Genomic DNA, 20,909 nt, shown 5'->3' with positions numbered 1-20,909 from the left:
GTGGTGTGGTGGGGGCGGAGAGGGGGGGTGGGGAGTGAATGACTGGAATGGAGGAGAAGGTGGAGTATATTCCGGGAAAAGATAGAGAGTAGGCAGGAAACTGGGTCTTGCCATAGGGGTGCAGTCATGGTGGCTGGAAGTGCAGCATCTGCACTTAGTCAGGGATCACGGGGCCATAAGAAGCAAAAAGGGCCGAGGTTTGGTGGGCTGCCTCAGTTGGCCATCCTGCACCCCCTGCCCATGGCCATGCCATGGCTTCCAGTTGTCGCAGTGCTGTCCTGCAGCCTCCTCTGCTGTGCGGCCTTCACAAACTTCCTCCCACTGCCACATTTTTCTGTTGCCTCAGTTGTTGTCTTCACCTAACGCTCCCCAGCATGTGTTTGTCTCTGGTCTCTGGTCTCTGTTGCTTCCCTCGTGTTTCTTTATTCCAGCTCCAGAATAAAGAGAAGGCTCTGGGGAGACCTTATTGTGGCCTTTCAATATATGAAGGGGGCTTATAAGAAAGACTTTTTTACCAAAGCTTTCCATCTATATGTGGCACCTGTGCTTCAGAAATGATGCAAAGACATTTTTAGTGGATGAGTTGTGTATTTTTTCCTCCAAATCATGTAGTTTCTCTGCCTGAAATACCTATTTCTTGGGGTTGTTTTCACTACGGAAAGTAATGTTGTGTTTTCTGACTTCACTGAAATGATTCACTTCAGTTACCCAAGGCACAGGATCAGGAAGATGAGGGACTCCTGTAGTCTCCCTGCAAATTTGCTGAGGTCAGTAGAGTTTTCCTACCTGATCCCTGTGAGCTGACCTTAAAGAAAATATGGGTGCCTTATCTTGACTATGGTTTCCCTCAGGGTAGGTGACGTGCACTAGTTAACTGCAGTTAAAATAAAACAAAAACCTCTCTCCCATGAATTCAGATCCCAAATACTCTCCTAAACTTCCTTCCTGTGCTTCTGCTGATACTGCCAGTGCTAACACAGCTCTTGCTAACTGAATGACCGGTGCACCCTCATGGGACTTTTCTCTTTCCCATTGGATGCAGATTTCAATGAGATATTAGGAAGAAATTTTTCACTCCGAGGGTGGTGGGATACTGGAACAGGTTGCCCAGAGAAGTTGTGGAGGCCCCATCCCTGGAAGTGTTCAAGGTCAGGTGGGATGGGGCTTTGAGCAACCTGGTCTAGTGGAAGGTGTCCCTGCCCATGGCAGGGGCGTTGGAACTAGATGATCTCTGAAGGCCCCTTCCCACACAAAACATTCTGTGATTCTATGACCTGAGGGCACCTGAGGAGAGAGTTGGTGATTTTCCTGAACCTGGGAATTCAGGACAAACCCCAGAAAGAAAGGACGCTGGTTTCCTGACAGGGCTGGGAGGTAAGAGGAGTGAACTGCACATGCCGATTCCTGCGCTTGGCAGAGCCCAGGGGCCTGGCACCAGGGAAGTTGTGTATGCCTCCTCACTGGGAGTGTTCAAGGCCAGGTTGGATGGGGCTTTGAGCAACCTGGTCTAGCAGAAGGTGTCCCTGTCCAGGGCAGGTAGATTGGAACCAGATGATCTTTAAGGTCCCTTCCAACTCTAACCATTCCATGATTCCCAAATTCCAGCACCTGACACATTCCCAAACTCATAAATGAGGCTGTTTTGATGAAAGGAAACTCAGAGCACATGGGAAAAAAAAAAAATAAATTTGGATTTACCAAAAGGTAAGAGAGAAGCCTAGATTTTCATGAGACTTTCATGCCATGACTCACATAATCTGGAATTACTGAGTCAACCTAGAGAACGGGACAGGACACACCTATTTTTGGCTTGGGATGCAAAGGTGCGCAGAACCTGGACAGACACTTGTCTCTGGATGCTTAAATACTGACATGAATATTCAGTTAAAAATTAACTATGGTTGTTAAATAATTGGAGTTAAATACTAGTGTATTCCACAGTTACTTAAAGCAGAAGAAACAAAATACTTTTATTTTGCTTCGGTGCCCTAGAACAAACTTACCGCAACTTTTCCTTCTGACCGGATATGGTGGGAAAACAGTTCTGCTGTCCCCACCATGCATCCTGAATTGTTTTCTGATTTGTCCAGTCCCTTTTAAACAGCTTTGTCTAGTAATTGTACTGCAGACCTTATACCCAAATGTTGCTTTATTGAGATGAGTTGTTGGCTAGGAGAATTGGCCATTGCAAGAGAGAAATTAAGTTGTGTAAATAAGATAATGTGTTCCATGAGATGGAAAAACAAGAGGAGAGATCAGTGAACTACATACCTGCAGAGTGCCTGGTAGAGTCAGCTGGAGGAGGAGAAAGCCTTTGTTGAAGTCTTTCACAGAATGTAGTAGCGATTGTGTTCAGCTTGTTCTCCGCATGCTGGAGATCTGTGGTATACTTGATATGCATATCTGGAAAATAGTCACAAGTAGGGCAGATGGAACCTGGAGTCAAATTGTCGTTAAGGCAGCTATAGGAGTACAACACAGAGGAAGGTTATGTTAATACTTACATACCGATGCAAAAGCTGATCCTAGGGACAGGACAACATCAACCTCACAGAGGGTGGAGGCACAAAGTAAGTGGGTGTGAAAAAAAAGAGGACCCATGGTTGTTTGGTAATGTGTTTTTTCTGTCTCTCAGAAGTACTTCCATATCTTTGGAGTGGCATGGCTGAAGGAAATGGAAATGAAGCCAGTGGCTCACCGGGTCAGGAAAAGCTGGGAAGATAGCCAGGGACGCATAGCTAAAAGCTTTGAAACATAATACTCACAGAGGTGAGCGTCATCAGAATAACAGCAATAAAAGGCTAGAGGATGACAGCAGGATGGTTTGCTGTGAATAATTTATAGTAGTTTAATTCATACCAAAATAATTTATAATAAGGATTTTAATCGTAGTTTAAATCACCAAGTAAGCAAATTTGAATTAAGTAAGTGATGTTAATCATATTTTGTAGGCATACTTTTTAAGGGTTTTCTTCCCTAAAGGAAAGATCGATTCTCATTATTTGTTGAACATTCAGAAATATTAAACTAAGACTAATCTTTTCATAAAATAACCCTTTTTTGTTAGTGACGAGAATACACTACATATACACACAAGTAGTTCTATAAGCTAACATGTATTTAATTATTTATTTAACCCACATAAATTTTCAATGTCATGATTTTCTAAACTGTTGAATTATACTTCCTATCTCTTAAATAATTCCTGTGTTTATTCCAGATGACATTTGTGGAATTGGAATAGTGGAAAAGAGAAACCTAGAATTTTCAATTTTTCTTGTAAGTGAAACATGATGAATACATCCAAGAAATGCTTTATGTTTAAAGTTGAGATATTTATTAAACAAAGCTTAAGAAACTGAGATGATAATTGTAATAAATCTCACACCAAATGATTATTCAGATTAGAAGGGGAAACTAAGCTTTCTGGCTTTAATGTTGTCTAACTTTGTGCTTGACTTTCTTTAAGACCTTGGCAAGGGGTATGCTGTGCTTCAATTTATTTTTTAATGTAATATAAGCTAAATTATTTTTATAAGTTACGTTAAATCTAGGCTTTAAAATGTATGGCCATCTTTTCATGTGTAATTTAAATAGGTTTAACTGGGGAAAAATTACACTCAGATTAAAAAAAATATTTCTAGTTAAAAAAAACCCAACAGAACCACAAAGAAAATATTTATTAATAACTTGGCTGGCTGCTTGTGCTTTCACACTGTTCCCTTCCCAGATTCTCCCCAATTTCAAGTGCTGCGTGTCCTCTGATATGTTGACAAATAACACGCAGCCTTCTAGTTCCCAAACCAAACTGTCTTGTTATTAAGATAAAGTCTTGCACAAGGACTGGGTCACAGACACTGGCTTCTTCTTCATAGCTCCCCAAGTTCTTTCTTCCTGAAATGCTGTGCAGATTCCTCTGTCTTTCATTATAGCAATTCATACTATGTCATGTGTACCAGCCTATGGTGGTTTGCCATGGTTCCCAGGGTATGATCCATCACAGGTTTGTGGCCATCAACTACATTCAGCTGTGGCTCTCCAGCCCTCACAGACTGTGAAGAATAATGGTCTTCTAACTGGTTTCCCCTTTCCTGTTTGTGTTGATGCAGAATTTCCTTCTGCCCACTGCAGTTCTCCTGGTTGCATTGGAAGGTGTCCTGTTGGTTCCCTGTAGACTTATATGCTTTGCCTCTTTTGGGACTTTGAAGTGAGGTGAGGGTTGAGGCTTTTTCAGCACTCTTTATTTTGTCATGGCCCTATCTGTCCAGATCCATTAGCTGGTTACTGCTACTGCTTTGCTGTTACCTCCAGTTTTGTCCTGAATTTATACCCACCTCTTGCCCTCTGTTGGTTGCTGAAACTGCTGTGCTTGGTGGTTACTGGTGGAGCTATTTCATGGTTATATACAGATGTTGCTCATCGGTGCATAGTGTTTTGGGTCTGTTGCTGCAGAAGGCACCGTAGCTGAGAAACCTCTATCCGCTTTGTGGTATTAGCCTTTAAAACTGTTTGGATTAGTGATTACTCCTCTTTAAACAAAACCATGTGTTGGACACGTAATTTGTACTTCACACAGAGGAGAAGGAACACTTGCTCCTTACCATAAGGTAGAATGAAAAATGTGTAACTATAGTCAGTGTCATCCCATGCTGTTTGAAATGTGGAGTCTCCCACACAGTAATAGTCTTGTAATCTACAATCTTGATAATTGAGAGTCTTTCTTGTTGTGCCTGTGTTCAGTTTTCACATCCAGAGTTTAGCTGATACCATTATGGACAGATGTAGCTAGTAAATGATTGCCAGCTATGTAGATGTCTTATGCAGCTCAGGATGACAGAGTTAATTTTTGATCTTATAGGCTATGAACACTTTGCACTGCATATATTAGGTCATTTTTTTTGTCCGTCCTTGTCCTTGTTCCTGCTCTGCTCCACTCTGCTTCTGGAATGTGGAACTGGAGCCTTACTGTGTGGAAGGTAAAACACTTCACAGTCTTAGGCAAGTTATATTCACAATCTTAGAGAAGTTACCTCTTCCCTGGGAGGTAAGAAAATGTGATTTTTACTCATACCTGACCGGGGAACAGAGACTTAAGGTCTAGTTGCACCAGTCAACAAATAGCCAATGGTTAAATATGAGTGCCTCTGACAGCTTATGCAAGGTACCACTGGCAGGGCAGGGAAATGAAGCTGGCACTGCAGAGCCTGGAGGGAGCATCCCAAAACACTTCTCTCATTTGTGGATATAAATGTTATTATAAGTGTATCAATCTGTGTCTTTTCTATGTGTGAGATTTGTAGCATCTATCAAAAGGACTAAAGTCCTGGAGAGTGAGTCCCAGAGCAGTGACACTGATACTTCCCCAACTGTAGATACTGCTAAACGCCTCAGTTGATTTCCTATCTAAACTGTGAGCAGATCGTAATGTAGCTGAGCTACATGGTGTACGGATAGTTCCGTAAGCAGCTCTATGTGTACAGATGTACTTGCATGTAACTACTGTTGTGTGTGTTGGCACTTGGATTTATGGGCTTCTGTCTTGATTGGAGAACCTAGGACTACGTCCTACTCTGCCTTTTTCTTGAATAAATAAAGAGAAGGAGTGGGTGGTTAAAGTCAGGCTTTGTATAGTGTCAATAAATACCTGTTTAGAGCAGGAACTCCCTCTCTCTCCTCTATTTTGGTGCCAATTCTGCCAGAATAAATTGATTATCTAGGAATGAGCAAACTTTGAGAAACATTTTCTGGAGAAGCAGGCATTCTTAGGACTTCAGATGTGAAATGGGGATGTATCTGCTGGATTAATTCTAATAGCACAATGCTATTAATATATATATGTGTGTGTCCTGGCACATATTTATCTTTGCAAGTGAGTTACATGCTCTAGGATGCGGGTGCAAAGGAAGATATGTCCCTGCTTAAGATCAAGGCTTTGTTGAGCCAGACCGTGGCTTCAACACTGCATTATCATCTACACTGTCTGTGACTCTTTGTCTCCTGAATCATCATAATGGCTACACCAAAATCAGGGGTAGTTTCCAGTAATTCTCCTTTCATTCACTTTCTCTAAGCACAAAAGAAGAGGCTCTTTTGCTTACTCTGACTCTAAATCCGTTTACTGACTTCTTTACTGGGAGGCTGGCAAAGGAGTCATTTTCTGGTCTTCATGCTCCTTTTACTCACACAGCTTATAAATCAAATTATACCCTGGTCTCAGGACATACGGGGTAGGCATGGGATGCGACTGATCCCTGCTGAGAAGCCAAGGGATTCTAAAGGCTTTAGATCCCCAGGTCCCACTGAGATTTACCTGGGACATGGGATGACTTCTAGAAACCTCTGAAATGCCTGACAATGTCTTCAACACAGGGGAAATCTTTCCTGGCTTTTCAGAATTTACCAATGTTTTCAGAACCCTCTGGCTTTTCAGGTGGGGCATTTCAGAACTATCCCATGGCTTCGGTGGTTTTTTTCTGCCAGTCCTGGTAAGACTGAGAGCTATGTCTGCCTGCATTTGGCTGAAATGCTGTTTCCCAGATTGCCCAGCTGGTGGCAGATTTGGAGGATATTAAATCAGACTTTTCAGCCTGTTTTGCGATGGAGACAAATTGTTTCCCACGTGGATTAAAGATGCCCTCTTCTGAAACCGTTACTCTTTCATAACTCTGAAGCCATTTAAATGGCTTTCATTTAAAATGGAAAATCTCTGCTTTTGAGTACAATTGGTCCATAACACAAGTGTTATCTGCAGTTATATTTCTTGTTAAATTTCTGCTAAATCGAAGTTTAATGACTAGATTTATTTGGGAAGGGCATTTTATCAGTTTGTCTACTTATTTAAGCTAATTAAGTGCTATTGATTTACAGAGTTTGTGTGTCAAATTAACTCCTGTGCATGCAGATTGTCTGTGCCAAAGTTTCTGGTGGGTCAGGACTTGCTCTTAGAAAGAAGTATCTGTCCATTGGTGCTGGGAATGCTCCTTAAGGCTTTTAAATGAACCCCCCCTCACGTAGCCACACAATCTCTCAGCCTCACTCCTTGTTCCTTGAAGGCAGAATTTCCATCTTTCTTCATTTTCACCCTCTTCCTGCTGCTAAAGTTTACTCCAGCCTGCAAGGTTCTGATATCCTTTATTTATTAACATTTCTATAGACTTTAGGGGGGTACCAGCAACTTAAGTGCCACAGGGCTTTGGGGGCATTGGGTGGGCAGAAAGGATGGCTGTGATAGTTTGCCTTCTTACATGCCAAGGAACTTGCTTGTGTTAGTTCTTTCTTCAAACCCAGTAGCTAATCTGTTATTGCTGTAGTAATTGCCTGATCGACAAATATAGGGTGAATATTTTTAGTATCTTTGGCTTTATGCAGTGTTTCCTGATTCATGCTTCTGTGTGTTATGTTAAACATTTCACTCCAGCATCACCATTGGAGCTTATGTTCTGCTGATATCCACCATGGCTTTTGAAATCTTTTGTGGGGTCTGTGCTTCCCACGATAGGTTCTCCTATCCTGTAAGCATGGTTTACAGTCAACAAAAATCAAATCCTTTGCATTTGAGAAATTCACTTCATTATTCTTCCTTAAAGACAAGAAAGTCCTCAAAACCAGGGAGCCTGCCAAACTCCAAAATGCATCTACAATATACTACCAAAATCAAAATGCATGGAGTAAAAATAAATATAGTGAATCATCCTTTAAACATAATCTTAAACTCATTTGATGCTTTTCCAATTATTCATGCATTACATTTTTTTCAAGTATTTTTAAGTAGCATTCTTGGCATCTTTAGTTATTCAAATAGTCATTCTCTGTATAGCGATGCTTTGTGTAATTTCTCAGTTTCCTTGGGTATGTGGTGAATCTTTTTTGTCCTGCATGATTTTGGAAAGCTGAAATTTGGGCCATATGCAATTCCAAAATGGTGAAAACATGCAATAAATCATGCTAGAGTTTATTATATATAAAAGTGCTTTCTGTTTGAGAGAATTGTGTTAATGCTACTCTAGACTGCAAGTTGTTTGTGGCAGGAAACACCATTTCATTTTGTATTTGTACAATACCAAAGTACAGTCACGTGTCGATCCAGTACAAGGTCACCAAGAAGCTATGGTAATATAAATATAGTACAGTAGTAGATCTCCCCCTGCTGCTTTTCTTCATACATTACAGCTAAAATTAGACAACCACTGAATTTTAACAGAGGGAAAAATTATTTTGGCCATAACTTCTGCTTCTTCATTTAAGGAAATAAAGGACCTTACATAATAGTGTCATTTATACAGATAATAATTTTTTTATCCTCTGGTGACTTGACATGACACTGAGATACTGGGCACCTGCACATTCCAAGTAGCTCTGCACTGCTGAGATGGAAAAGCAACCAGCTCGGCTTTTCATCAGGGAAGATGAGTTGCAACACAGTTTTGCCTTTGTGCTCTATTTAAGCTCTGTGTAAGCAAAGAGCAAATACAGGGGTCTTTCCCTTGATGTTGTTTTAAGCTTTATGTGTGTAGAAATATAACAGTTTGTAGGTCATGGCAGGAGAATCTGTGGTGGTTGTACTTGGAGGATTATTGTGGCCATAATTATTTGCAGGTCACTCGTGGGTCGGTTCTCTGACAGGTCAGTCATGATCTTTTCTTACATGCTGGCTGTTTTTTTTCTCCCCTAGTAGGTGTTCGCCTGTCAGAAAGAAAGAAGGAGGAACTGTAAGGGAAGAAAATGCTTCTCTGGGGGAAAAACAGGCTTGACAGCAAGATTTTAGTCTTCCTATGAACCTCTGTCTCGAGAGTGAGGTGAACTGGCACCTCCTGGGAGAATTCCTTATTTTTTTCACTGGAGATGAGAGGAGTAAGAGATACGGTAGGAAGGGAGCAACATTTAACTTTTGTGGCCTTTGCAAGCAAATACAATGATATTTTATGTTTTAACTTAATTTTTGGAGTTATGTGATTATATTTGACTCTCAAGTATAGTCACAAAGGGTTTTTACAGGAAGTTTTCTAAAAACTGTTTTAACAAAACTGAAATACTTTTTTTTTGTTTTTAATATATCAGCCTTGACAGACTTTAACCATCTTTTGGAAAGGAACAGCCATCAAACCCAAACAATATTCTGTTATAACGTGCATGTGGAGATTATTTTGTTTCCACATTCGAATGGAAAGATGCAGCCCACCTTGTTCACTGAGCCCTTGGTCTGTTTCCAGATGGTATGGAAATGAAGGTCAGTGAAAAAGAACCAAGGATATCCCTGGATAAAATGGGGAAGCAGAACTACAGAGCAATTTAAGATATGGAAAAGGCTGGATCATGGAAAAACTGTGGGCGAAGTTCCATACCCAGGGAACTCGAGAAGGGAAGGAGCAGAGCCACAGAGTCGCTTCTCCTGCCCTTCTCTGCTGCGGGCCTGCAGCGTTACATTTGCAGCACGTGCAAGTCAGTAAAACACCACCCATCCATCCAGGCATGTTCTGGAGGAAGCGTGTGCTGTTGAGGAGGTGCGACTAATTCAGGCAGCTGGCGGGAAGGGTGCGGAGCAGAGCACCCAGCACAGGGCGGTGATGCCTTCCAGCATGTCTCCTCACCAATGGCTCCTGCCTGCTGGCGAGGGAGCCCAAGAGCAAGGGAGGGGCACAGGGGGTGCCCTGAGAAGCGTGGTTAGTGCCTGAAGCTCCATGTGCAAGACTGGTCACCCACATCTGTCGTTTCTGAGCTCTTGAGTTTCAGGGCCTTCTCTTTGCTGTGGCAGCTGCTGCTGCCACCTCTGTCAGATGACAGAACGTCTCTGTCATGACGGGGACAGGTCTTCCTCTTTGCTTCCCTTCCTTTCTCACCTTGCCCAGCTGCGCACCACCGGGCCCGAAAGCCCGTGGAGAAAAGCTAGCGCTTCTACCAGGGCAACACTGCCCATCCTCAAAGGGGGCGAGTCACAGCCCCCCTCTCGCAGCGACCCCACCGTGAGGGCCAGATGCACCCCATGTGTGAACGTGGCCAGAGCACAAGGTAATGGAACCACGAAGTCACCAGAGAGCACTCAGCTCCTACCACGGGACAATTAAGGAAAAGCCCCTGCCGTGTTTTGAGGGGGTGTCGCTACCGAAGGGCAAACCCGAGGAGTGCCTGCCGTTACCTGCCGCCCACGAGGATGCCGGTTCCCCACCTCCCGGCAGCGCCGCCGGGGGGGTTGCCTTGGATGGGGAACGGACCGGGCGGCCGGCGCCCCGGGGCAGGGCCCGGACCCGCCGCCCCGCGTCACCCCCACCTCCCCCGGCCTGCCGGCCCCATGCAGGAGGGGTGGGGTGGAGCGCACCGCTTCCCCGGTGCCAGTCGCTGCCTTCACTTCGCTGGGGAGAGCCAGCAGCAGGCCCGGGGAGGAGCAAAGCCCGAGCCCCTGGCGCAGCAGCCGTCCTGGGAGCCCGCGGGAGGGAAGGTAGGGACTCGGGGCAGCCACCGGGAGGGGGCCGGGCTCACCCGGCGGCCTAAAAGCAGGCCTGGGGTAGGCTGAGGTGCTACTCGGAGGCTTTCAGGGAGGGGTGGAGCGGGTCCGGAGGGAAGGGGAAGCTGTTGGTTGGCGGGGGTGTATTAAAAGTTGGGTAAGAAGCGTGAGGCGTTGAGGCTGAGAGGAGTGGGATCTGTGCCAGGAGGCAATGCAGCCCTTCCAGACCGTGCTTGTTGGTGTTACAAGGGAGATTGAGGTTAGATAACATAACTTTTTAATCACACTGGTTTCTTGATTAAGCTCTCCAGCTTGCAAGTCACTAAAGTTCAGGTCTTTCTAGAAGGCTGTCATCTCTCTGCTTAGCTGGTGTTCTATAACATGTGCTGGTTTGCCCCTTTTAGGCAGCTTGTGGGTACTGCCAAAATGCACTGCACCTGTGTCTGCTCCTCCCACCTGTGTGGGGAAGGTTTTACACTCAGGTTCTCTCTCCTCTTCTCTTCTAGATGGAGCCAGTAATAGATTCCATGCTCTCTCTTCTCCAGGAGACTGGGAAAAGCAGTATTGCAGGTGAGATGTAAACTCTGCTAGTTAAGTCATGGAGAGAAGCTTGAGGCTCCACTAAGTGGTGCTGGGGATATTGTGTTCCTTCTTACATGCTTGCTCTGTCCTGGGTGGCTAGGACGGTATGGCATGCTAGGCTGGGGCAAGGCAGGCAGTGGTATTTTGTGTTTCTTTCTGCTGTAGGTTTTTAGCAGCTGTTTTAAAATGAAATGGTACAGTTCATTTGGAGTGAAAGAAAGCCAGCGCACTTCTCTTTTTCAGGCTTTCTTGTAGGTGAGGAAGGTCTGAGGGAGTTGCACAGCTGCATCTGAAATGCATGACTCCCCAGCACTAGTTCTGGATGGGAGTGGAGGGTTGTTTGGTTCCCATTTTGCTGTCAGAGACCTGGAGTGTCTGCATGGGCCTCTGGGAATAATCAGCTGCTTGGTTGTAGAGTGAGGGAATGACTGCTTCTGCGAGAGGGAGTCTTCTTCATACCTCTGGGAGAAAGCTACCTCTAGAGGGTAATTCCTTGATATAAGAGATGAGCCCTCCTCCCTTTCCTCAGTACTTTTTTTTTTTTTTATCACTGGTATTTAGATCTTGGCAGTTGTGGCCACATAAATAGGGAGCATTTTGTCCCTTCAAGGGCACATTAGTTAAGAATTTTATTCCCTGGTGTCATAGAGGTAGGACTAAAATTGCACTGCAGAGTTTTACCTTGAATGCAGAAAGCCTGTTTTTTTTGTTAGTGGAGTAATCAAGCTTGACGTGTTAAATGGGAAGTATATGTAGTGTGAGTAGCTGAATATTTTAGTGCGAAATCACAGATACTAATGCCCAAGTCCTCTAATAGTATTTAATAATAGTATTAATAGAATTAATAGTAAACAGTTTAACAAAACTGCAAAAATGAAGCTCAGATGAGTGTGCATCAGGTGATACTTGTGATTCTATTATTGCTGACCTGATATAAATATAAAATTTAGTCGGCAGAGAAAGATAACCAAAGCTTACTGTGGGGTGCATGATCATACATACTCATTTGTGAAATAACATAGATGACATTCTTTAGGAAAGAAAGGACCATGTTTGGATGTTTCCTGTGAGCTTCCTTTGAATGTAATTTATTTAGCTTGTCACTACAAGAAAAGTAGGTGTCATGCTAGATCTAGATATGAAAGAGATAATAATACTTAATTGGCAATTACTTAATTTTTATTAATAAAAGTCTAACTCCTTTGACTTCTGATGCATGAATATACAGTATCTCTATAATAATTACACCTGTTCTTGTGATCATTGGGGGAAAAAACCTGATGTGCAAACCTGTAAAAGAAGTAATTTACAATTTTTAAGCAAATGTAAAGTAACGCAAGTGAGAAACAGCCTAAACCTCCCTGTTGATTTTGCCTGGTGAAGGTTAAGGGGACTTTTTTTTGTGTTGAACCATCCCTCCCCAAATGCACAGCTTTAAAACAGTCTTTTAATACTAATTTAGCAGGCTGGAAGGCTTTTGAGCAAAGTCTGCAGGAACAAATAGCTAAAAGTAGATACTTGTGATGGGTAAGATGTTTCAGCATGTTCCTTTTCCTTCCTTCATTTTGGCAGTTTCTTTTGCCATTCCCGGAGGAGGAGAAGAACAAGGAAGTGGGAAGGGAAAGGAAGAAGTAGATTTTTTTTTTATTTTTTTTTACCTCTCCTTCCCTGTGCCGCTTTTTTCCTTATCTGCTTGTCTCAACCTTTATCATTTGCCTTCCTCTTTGGGAAAGGGAAATCTGGTGCAAGTTGATGCTATGCCTGAGAAATTCAGTTATTTTACAAGGAGCACCTTATTTGTCTTAGGGAAGGAGGACTGTCACATTGCTCTTTCTCCATCAGGGGACTTCATTTTGAGTGACAGTGAGGAAAAGAGAGGCATCCCAGGAGACCTTAAGCAAGATGTAGTGCTTCAGCTACCTGAAGCCCACAGCCCAGACTGGGGGACAGCCAGTGTGCAAAGGGAGCAGAGGGCAGCCTGTGAAAAACCCCTTCACCAAAAAAGAGCCAAGAAACTCACCCTCATCGCTGGTGGCCAGAAACCGCACACAGAAGAGAAACCCTACAAGTGTACAGAATGTGGGAAGGGCTTTAAGGAGAGCTCCAGGCTCCTGAACCACCTGCAAACCCACAAGAAAGAAAAAATGTTTGAGTGTGTAGTATGTGGGAAGAGCTTTAGCAGGAAGGCCAACCTGGTGGTGCACCAGAGAATCCACACAGGGGAGAGGCCTTACAAGTGCAAGGAATGTGAGAAAACCTTTAGCCGTACCTCAAACCTTATCTCTCACTGCAAAACCCACGCGAAAAAGAAAGCCTTTTCCTGCACTGTGTGCAGGAAAAGCTTCAGTGGAAGTGTAGCTCTGTCCCAGCATCAGAGGGTCCATATGGATGAGAAGCCCTATAGGTGTACCGAGTGTGGAAATAACTTCCGTCTGTGCTCAGACTTCATCAAACATCAACGGATTCATTTGAGAGAGAGACCAAATGAACACACAGCAGGTAACTGAATTAAAATCTGTTGATTTTTATTTCAACACAGGGATGTGTCAGTTACTGGGGTTCCTAAACACTTCTCCCTCCTTGCTGTGGATGTGAGTGGGGGTTTTTTTATTTGGTGGTTTTTTTCCTCTTCCTATATAATGTATTTATCTCTGTCATTTGAAGAAGTGTCTTGAAAATGTCAAAGTTGAAATTTAGGTTTTGCCATGAAACCTGGTCTAGTGGGAGGTGTCTCTGCCCATGTCAGGGGGGTTGGAACTAGGTGATCTTTAAGGTCCCTTCCAACCTAAGCCAGTCTATCATTCTGTAAAGTCTATCTGGGACCTTAGATTCTGCAAAGCTCTCGGATCCCCCTAATTACTGCTTCATAGAGTTGCCTGATGTCTAGCCCTAGATCTTCAGAAGTGCTAAGCCAACAAAATACTAAGCTTAGGGAAGTGGAAGGGATTTAGACTGTGAATTAGGACCTTGGTAATCTCTAGCAACCAGTTTTTGTAATATGTGGATATTAAATGAGCAGCAGTGGGAAGTGTCTGCTGGTTGTCCCTCCATAGTACTTGCATAGTACAAGCTGTCAGGCAAGGTGATTGTTTAAAGTAGGGAGTTTTCTGGATTTTGCAGTATTCCATTTTCTTGTAATCACCAGAAACTGGGATAAAAACTGAGACTGTGTTGTACCTTTACATGGGCAGTCCCTTTATACTTGATCAAAAATTTTTTAATTTTTAATCTTTCGTCTTGCCTAGCCACCCATAAAATTGTTCTGGGTGTTGGGGTCTTGACCAAAAGATCATGTAACAGCAGGGCAATCAAGACATGAGGCCATATGAGAAGAAAGTATTTTGTGTGAGGTTTTTCTGGGTTTTTTTGTTTGTTTTATTTTGGTTTTCCCTCTGAAAGAAAACTTCTGAGCCGGAGAGCCTTTCATCTTAACAAAAGAAATAATAATGAAGTTATAATGAAATGGCAAAACTGAATTCCTAAGGTAGAGTTTGAGACCTCTCAGTCCATAGATACAGAGAGGTGGCCTAGTAACTCTGCTAATGAGCCGTAAATATGGGACCTTACACTCCTAATGCTTTTTTCCAGCCCCTCCCCTGAGGGCTTTCAATAGTTTTTTTAGATGTGAGAGTTTATAATTCATAAGAAAGTCTCATTTTTACCCTGGCAGTTGGCCGATAATTAGTATCAGATCAGCCTAATACTATACCTGCTTCAAAAGAGTGTGCCAACTTATTCTGGAGTAACTATAGCTACTGCATCATTGTAATTGAAGCTCCATAATAAAATTGCTTTTATGATCAAACATATGCCACATTGGCCTTGCAATGTGTGGATTAGGAATGAAAACTGATTTCTGTATCTGGTATGATTTCAAAGAAGAGGTTTACATATTTGCAACTTAAAGTATGGAAGAAGCAAGAGGGAGATATCTTGATTGTGTTAAACCCCAAGTCTGTAATGTTTCAGGCAGCTATATCTGCCTAGTCTGTGTTCTGGTTTGGCTTAGTTTGGGCCAACATGTGACCTGAATGAAGTTTTAAGTTCAAAATGTGGATGAGAGGAAGGGTTGTCACTGAGCTGCCTTTTCCTTGTGTGAAAGCCTATTTAAAATGCTGACCTAGTAACTGGTGATAAAGTGGGCTCTTGACTTACACTGTCTTCCTTTTAGATGCAGACCATTCTGAATTTGCATCTCTGCATCATGAAGAAGAGCAAAGGTGCAGTGCAGAGAAACGTGAGGAGGATCGCTTGGATTTACTTCTTGAAGAGTGTAAGTATAAAAAGGCTTCTAGATTGCCGTGCGAAGTATTTTTTCATAGCAAGCATTAACATTCTCTTCTCTTCGTACAGTGAAGAAAATGAGGGAAAATATGGATTTGCTTCTTCTGAATCAGCAAAGTCAGCTGCAGGTCCTGCAAGAAATTCAGAAACAACTGAATATACTCCTTCCAGGCAATGATCTCATTAATTCAAATGTCTATAGCTTAGGACTTCTGCTAGGACGGCAGGCAGCTGCAGTGGCGTCTCTTTCTTTTCCCCTTCTTAATCCCAGCAGTCTCCTCTCTGAAAATGCCAGTCTCTTATCCCGTTCAGTTGCTCCTGGGATTCCGCCTACGACTCAGCTCCCAGTCTCTCAATATCCTGCAGCTTCTACAACTTGATCAGTTTTGTACTGTGATTGTGTCCAGTGTAAACAACTGTGGCTACTGTTTTGTACTGTTTTCTCACTCAGACATGTGATCCCTGTGTTCTAATGTTGAAATTGTAGTACCTATGAAAATGCTGACCATACACTCAGACTTGGAAAGATATATGTCTCAAGGTGCAAACAGCAGTTGATCAAATCAACTGCCCATCCATTCATTGCAGCATGCAGACATTTTGGCCAGTGTATTTTGTCAAGACAGCTCAAGAGATCTTTATCACCAGGGTTTAGTTAAGTGCAACATCCGTATATAAGATAATGCATAAAACTTAAGCATATTTATCTACCTGGTAACGAGCTGAAGCTAATAATAAAATCATTGGGGATGCTTTAGGTAACTCCTATTAAGTCTGATTTGTAATAGAGGTAAGCAACATGCTTATGTAAAGGTGTTCAGTTTAATTGCACCTCTATTCCCAGCATCCATTTGCAAAAGCTTCAGGAAGAATTTAAATTGGGTGTCCTTAGCTGATTTTTAGGCCAGCATCACTACTAAAACTACAAGAAATGTTTTCTGCTTTTTGTTAAGACAAATAAACACCCCTTCCCCCAACCCCAACAAAACGCCACCATTCATGTCTACCTAGCTTACTAACAGTATATGAGGAAAAGCCAAATTGGTTTATGTAGGATCTTTTGTTCAGAGGTCAACTCACTTGAGTCTGTTTTTTAGATATTCTGTCATTCCCTATTTGGATTATTACATGTTGTTGACTGTTATGTAGTGGTTCATTGGGGGCAGGACTGGGATAAATAATTACCATTTGGGGAGGAATACTGAGAAACTCGGGTGCACCGTCTTGTGAAACATGATTTCCCCCCCCCCCCGGCCCCATTCCTGCAGGACTCCAACATGGGGCCTTTTAAGGCTAATAAGTGCAGAGTTTTAAGAAGCGTTAGTCCTTTCTACCACCTTGTTTTTGTCAGTGACACAGGCTAGTAGCAGTGTCAGAGCCTTTGAGCTTCAAAAGTGCAAAAAAGCTAACTATGATTTACCTTTGAAGAGCTGCTGGATAAAGAAACTTTGGGGCTTGTGCCTATGCCAAAAATCTTTCTCTTGTACTGATGTTCTATTTATGGGTTGTTGGTTTTGTGAGTTTTTTTTTAATGGTGTCTTGTTAAAAGGATGCACTGTTAGTAATTAATAAAATATGGTTTAGGTTTTTAGAATGGGAAACACTGCTTCTCTTAACAAGTTGCCTTGTTGGTGACAGTGCAGATTCTGGTCGAAAGATAAAACTCTGTGGGATCAGGTATGCCTCTCTGTGAATACAAACTGTGAAAATCACACACTGGTTCTTATTATGTAGGGTTTTGTATTAGTCTTAACTTAGTAGGATATTCATTAAAGCCAAACTGAGAAGCCTTAAAGGGCATTCCTTCGATGTGAACTTGTACTGAAATGTTTGGGGTTTGTTTTCCATCAGTTGAGCATATCAGAGTTATATGGGTCTAGACTTGAGAGCTCCAGTAACAGTTGCTGACATTCTACGGAAACTCTGGGGTACTGTTCGTAGTTTCTTGGATGCTTGATTTCATTTTGCTTAGAAGGAGAATCCCCTCTTCAAAGCGATGGTTAAAGTTTGTATTTTAGTGGGTTTTTTTTAAGGTGTTCAATATTAAAAAGTTGCATTTTTTAGAAATGAATCTTTGCTGAGATTCTGTCCTTTATAAAAGAGCACCAATGCTTAGATGTTGATACCTGAACTGGAGTTCATTTACTCTAGTGTGTATGCCTTCCCTGGCTATTTCTGCTTTTCTCCTGTATTCCCCTTTCACTGCATCTAGGCATCTCCTTACATTTCTGTTTTCAGAAACTTCTGAAAAAGAAAACATAGCTAAGTCTGCCACTTCTGCAACTTAGACCAGGTAGGAGGAACCTCTTATTTGAGGGGTTAGGTAGGATTTTTGCCTGTTGGGAGGGAGTTTGTATATGATGTTTCTGTTTGTAGGTGGCAGGCTCAGAAGCATTTTGTAGCAAACCTAAGGTGAGCTACATCCTTCTGTGTTGGTGTTCTCTAATATGTTTGTTGGTTCCCATCTGAACTTGAAGATAGTCCTGAAATACTTCTGAACTGCAGGTGTACTGGGGGCTGGAGGAAGTCTTGATATAGAGGAGCACAAGAAACTATCATTCTTTGTATTTTTGGGTTACCCCTCTCTCCTTGTATATAAGTGAGAGTGGAAGCCAGAAGCCTTTCTTCTCCTATCCTCCCAAACACTTACGTTGTTCTGAAAAGCACCTCTAATGCTAGAAAGATGCCTGTTCCCAGGTGGGGTGAGGCTTCTTGCCTCTTTTTCTTCCTTGCAGTGATCTGGTAATGATGTGAAAGGGTGTGTGGGGCAATATCTGATAGCTTGTCGGGGATACTGGAGTGCTTAGCAGTGTCCAAGAATACGCAAGAGCATACTACAGGTGCTCTCCTGGTGAACTTTGAGTCTGTGGTCTGTGTAGGTGTATTTTATGTTGGGGACTGGACAGTGTGTAGACAAGTGAAAGGTAAACTGGAGGAGATGAGAGTTTCTCTGACAGCTGTCGAGTCCTTGGATTGGCGGTTTAGTATCTTACATCATGCCCATCTGCTTCTCCAAGGCATGTCAAAAAAACCCCAACAACCAAATATCTGTACACAAGGAAAGGGCTGGAATTCATTCCATGCTCAAAATGTTGGAGTTCTGCAGGCAGGAAGGCATAGTCCTCTTTATGGTCTGCTTTGCAAACAAAAAGTCTATTAAAACATCCTGGTTTTAGCTATGTGAAGCAAGTGGGAGTCTAAGATCACATTTATCTATTTGCATTCCATTTTAAGTTAGAGTAGCTCTGGAGCTTGGCAGCAGCAAGAAATGTATTTGTAAATACAAGTGCTCCCGCTGCTTTAGCAGTACTCTTCTGAGACTGTAAATAGCTTGCTCGAGGCCTATTAGAGGTGAGGATTTGATCTTTTCCTCCACCTTAGTCTTCTGTGATTAACTTGTGTGACTCTGCTCAGATATTATTGCTTCAGTCCTCTAGTCATTTTTTTTTTTTTGTTTTCCTTTAAGCTTTTGGGGTTTTTTTTGTAAAAATACCTGGTAGTTGCCTGACATCAAGCAACCAATCAGTAGAAATAAAATTTCAATGCATAGAAGGGAACAGTGCTGTTTCCAGTGAAGTATCAGAGCAGGTCTGCCATGTGTGTAAAGTCCCTAAAGAAGGGCTTTGCCCCTGGGAAGAAGGGTGTTGTGTTGGAGTCGACACTCTTGTCCAGAACTCCTTCCTGTTAAGTCTGCTGCCATATCACCAATGACACTAGTACCTGCAAGAAGGAGCATGATCCCCGATCAGGCCTGTGCTGAGTGAGTAATTCTGCTATTTGGTCACGGGCAGCATGAATGCTGTTGTCAGTGCTATGGAGAGCAGTACCTAGCTGACCTGAACGTGTCTCTGGCCTTGTTTTGTGAAGGAGGGTATAAAGTCAGTGGAGAAGGTCACAAGAAGAATGAGAGACTGTGGGTACGGTTGCAACAGATAGAGAAAGACAAAAAAGTACCAAATATTGATACTTTAAAAAAAATCCAGCTAGTTATGGGAAACAATGTCTTTCTATTCGTTTGGTCATCTGGCAGTTTATTTCACTGTGGGACAGCTCAAGAACAATCTCTGCTTTCTGATGGTAATTCTGGACCATTTTGGGATTATTGTTGTCCTTTTCTTTAATAAGACCCATTTGCAGAGTGCCAGAAGCATGTTAATCCTTCAGGCCCGTTATCAGTTTCCCTGGGAGCAAGTGGACTTGTCACACCTCCTGCAACCTTAGCATGTTGTTTTCCTCCAGATATTTGGAAATTGCAGTCTCAGGTAAGTAAAGGTGATAGCAAGATCCTCAAATGTGCTAGATTCTGTCCTGGATGCAGAGTTAGCTAACAAAGGAAAAAAAACGGGTAGGTTTAGCCCCAATGGTAACAGTTTCCAGTGATAAATTAAGAATTTACTCCACAACTTAACAGCCTTGATTTCACCTTTATGAATGGGATGCATGATATGCATAAAAACTCCACTAAATTTGGCAGAATCTTATCAGCATTAAACTATTGTAGGAGGAAGATTGTGCCTGTCTTAGGTTCTTATGTAACTTATTCTTTTTACGCATTCTAGCTAGGTGTTACAGTGCTTTACTGTTGTTCCTACTACAACCAAACCAGCAACTGGTTTGCCCCCTCTTTCTAAACTCAACAATTACTTAGTAGTAGTTCTTGTTCTGAAGAGAAAGCCATTCTTTACAGACATTTTAATCTGAAAAATCATGGCAAGTGAAGCAAATCTGGGAAAATGTGCATATTCCCTGTGTGCACAACAAGGAAAAGAAAGGAAGTGAGGGAAGAAATAGCAGAAGGCAGCATAGGAAGAGCTGCTCCAAGAAGCCTCGGCTACATTGGAAGGATGAGAAGCGGAGATGTATATTGCATCCGGACAGCTGAAGAAGGAAAGTATAATGACTATAAAATACTTGCCCAGCTGGTAATATATGCATTATACCTGCACTGATAGCTCCATGTAGGTAGCCTCTCTTCTTGATTCCCCCAGGAGAGTTCAAGCTATAGGGGGTATGACTGTAAGAAGGCCCTGGTGCTTTCAGCCTACATCCACTTCCCTGGCAGCCCCTTCCTCGCTCCCTTAGCTGAGCAAACAACCTTAATTTCTGGCCCATCTCTTGGGGTCCCACTAGTCCTCCCACAGTTCACTTGCCCCTCGTGTCCTTGCCCCGCAGCATCGCAGCCTGGATGGTAGCCCACAGGTACCTCTTCCTATGTTGGGGCTAGCTTGGGCACGTGTGTCAGAGGACAAAGCTTTTGGTTATGAGAACAGGAACAGCAGTCCTCTGGGTACAGAGCTCTGCAGTTTAAGCCTGTCTCAGCCTGGGTATTAAAAAGCATGCAGAAAGTTTCCAGTGGAGGACAAGTAATCCCAGTTCTCAGTGTTCATTGCAATGTGGAAAAATGCATCCTTTCTTCCTCAGGACTGTACAGGAAATCTTGAGGATCTAACTTGTGAGGGTCCTCGGCTTGAGGCATGCAGAGTTGAGAGGTACTTTAAAAAAAAATTTAAAAATTGGTGTTATAGTAGGCTATTGACAGGATTTTATGCATTTAGTTAGTTCTTGGATGCATCTGTTGGTTTTTGTTTGTTCTTTTTTTCCTGCT

At 42.7% G+C, this 20,909-nt stretch overlaps 2 protein-coding genes across 2 annotated transcripts in view; one reads left to right on the top strand and one right to left on the bottom strand.

Moving 5' to 3' along the window:
• The window catches only part of LOC104288628 (zinc finger protein 501-like), a 30,802-nt gene extending 20,889 nt beyond the window's left edge, over positions 1-9,913 (bottom strand). Inside the window, exons 1-2 of the mRNA XM_009887454.1 lie at positions 9,837-9,913; positions 2,272-2,462 (exon numbers count right to left, since the gene is read on the bottom strand). Coding sequence (XP_009885756.1) covers positions 2,272-2,462; positions 9,837-9,913 — 268 coding nt within the window. The remainder of the gene's footprint in view (positions 1-2,271; positions 2,463-9,836) is intronic.
• A 372-nt stretch (positions 9,914-10,285) lies between these two features.
• On the top strand, positions 10,286-15,862 carry LOC104288627 (zinc finger protein 271-like). Its single transcript, XM_009887453.1, has 5 exons — positions 10,286-10,432; positions 10,945-11,008; positions 12,863-13,519; positions 15,192-15,293; positions 15,792-15,862. Exons 1-5 carry the CDS (start codon positions 10,286-10,288, stop codon positions 15,860-15,862), a joined length of 1,041 nt encoding a protein of 346 aa, XP_009885755.1.
• Positions 15,863-20,909: the final 5,047 nt, after the last annotated feature.

The sequence above is a fragment of the Charadrius vociferus genome, unplaced genomic scaffold (genome assembly GCF_000708025.1).
Source record: "Charadrius vociferus isolate BGI_N301 unplaced genomic scaffold, ASM70802v2 scaffold116, whole genome shotgun sequence".
Classification (NCBI taxonomy): Eukaryota; Metazoa; Chordata; class Aves; order Charadriiformes; family Charadriidae; genus Charadrius; species Charadrius vociferus.
The sequence above is the reverse complement of the archived record's forward strand: the minus strand, read 5'-3'. Positions and strand labels throughout refer to the sequence as shown.

Bases quoted from the DNA above. Each gene is read 5' to 3' on its own strand.
- LOC104288627 (XM_009887453.1), top strand. From the start codon at position 10,286: ATGCAGGAGGGGTGGGGTGGAGCGCACCGCTTCCCCGGTGCCAGTCGC. The intron at 13,520-15,191 runs GTAACTGAATTA...TCTTCCTTTTAG, and splicing joins ACCAAATGAACACACAGCAG to ATGCAGACCATTCTGAATTT. The intron at 15,294-15,791 runs GTAAGTATAAAA...TTGAAATTGTAG, and splicing joins GGATTTACTTCTTGAAGAGT to TACCTATGAAAATGCTGACC.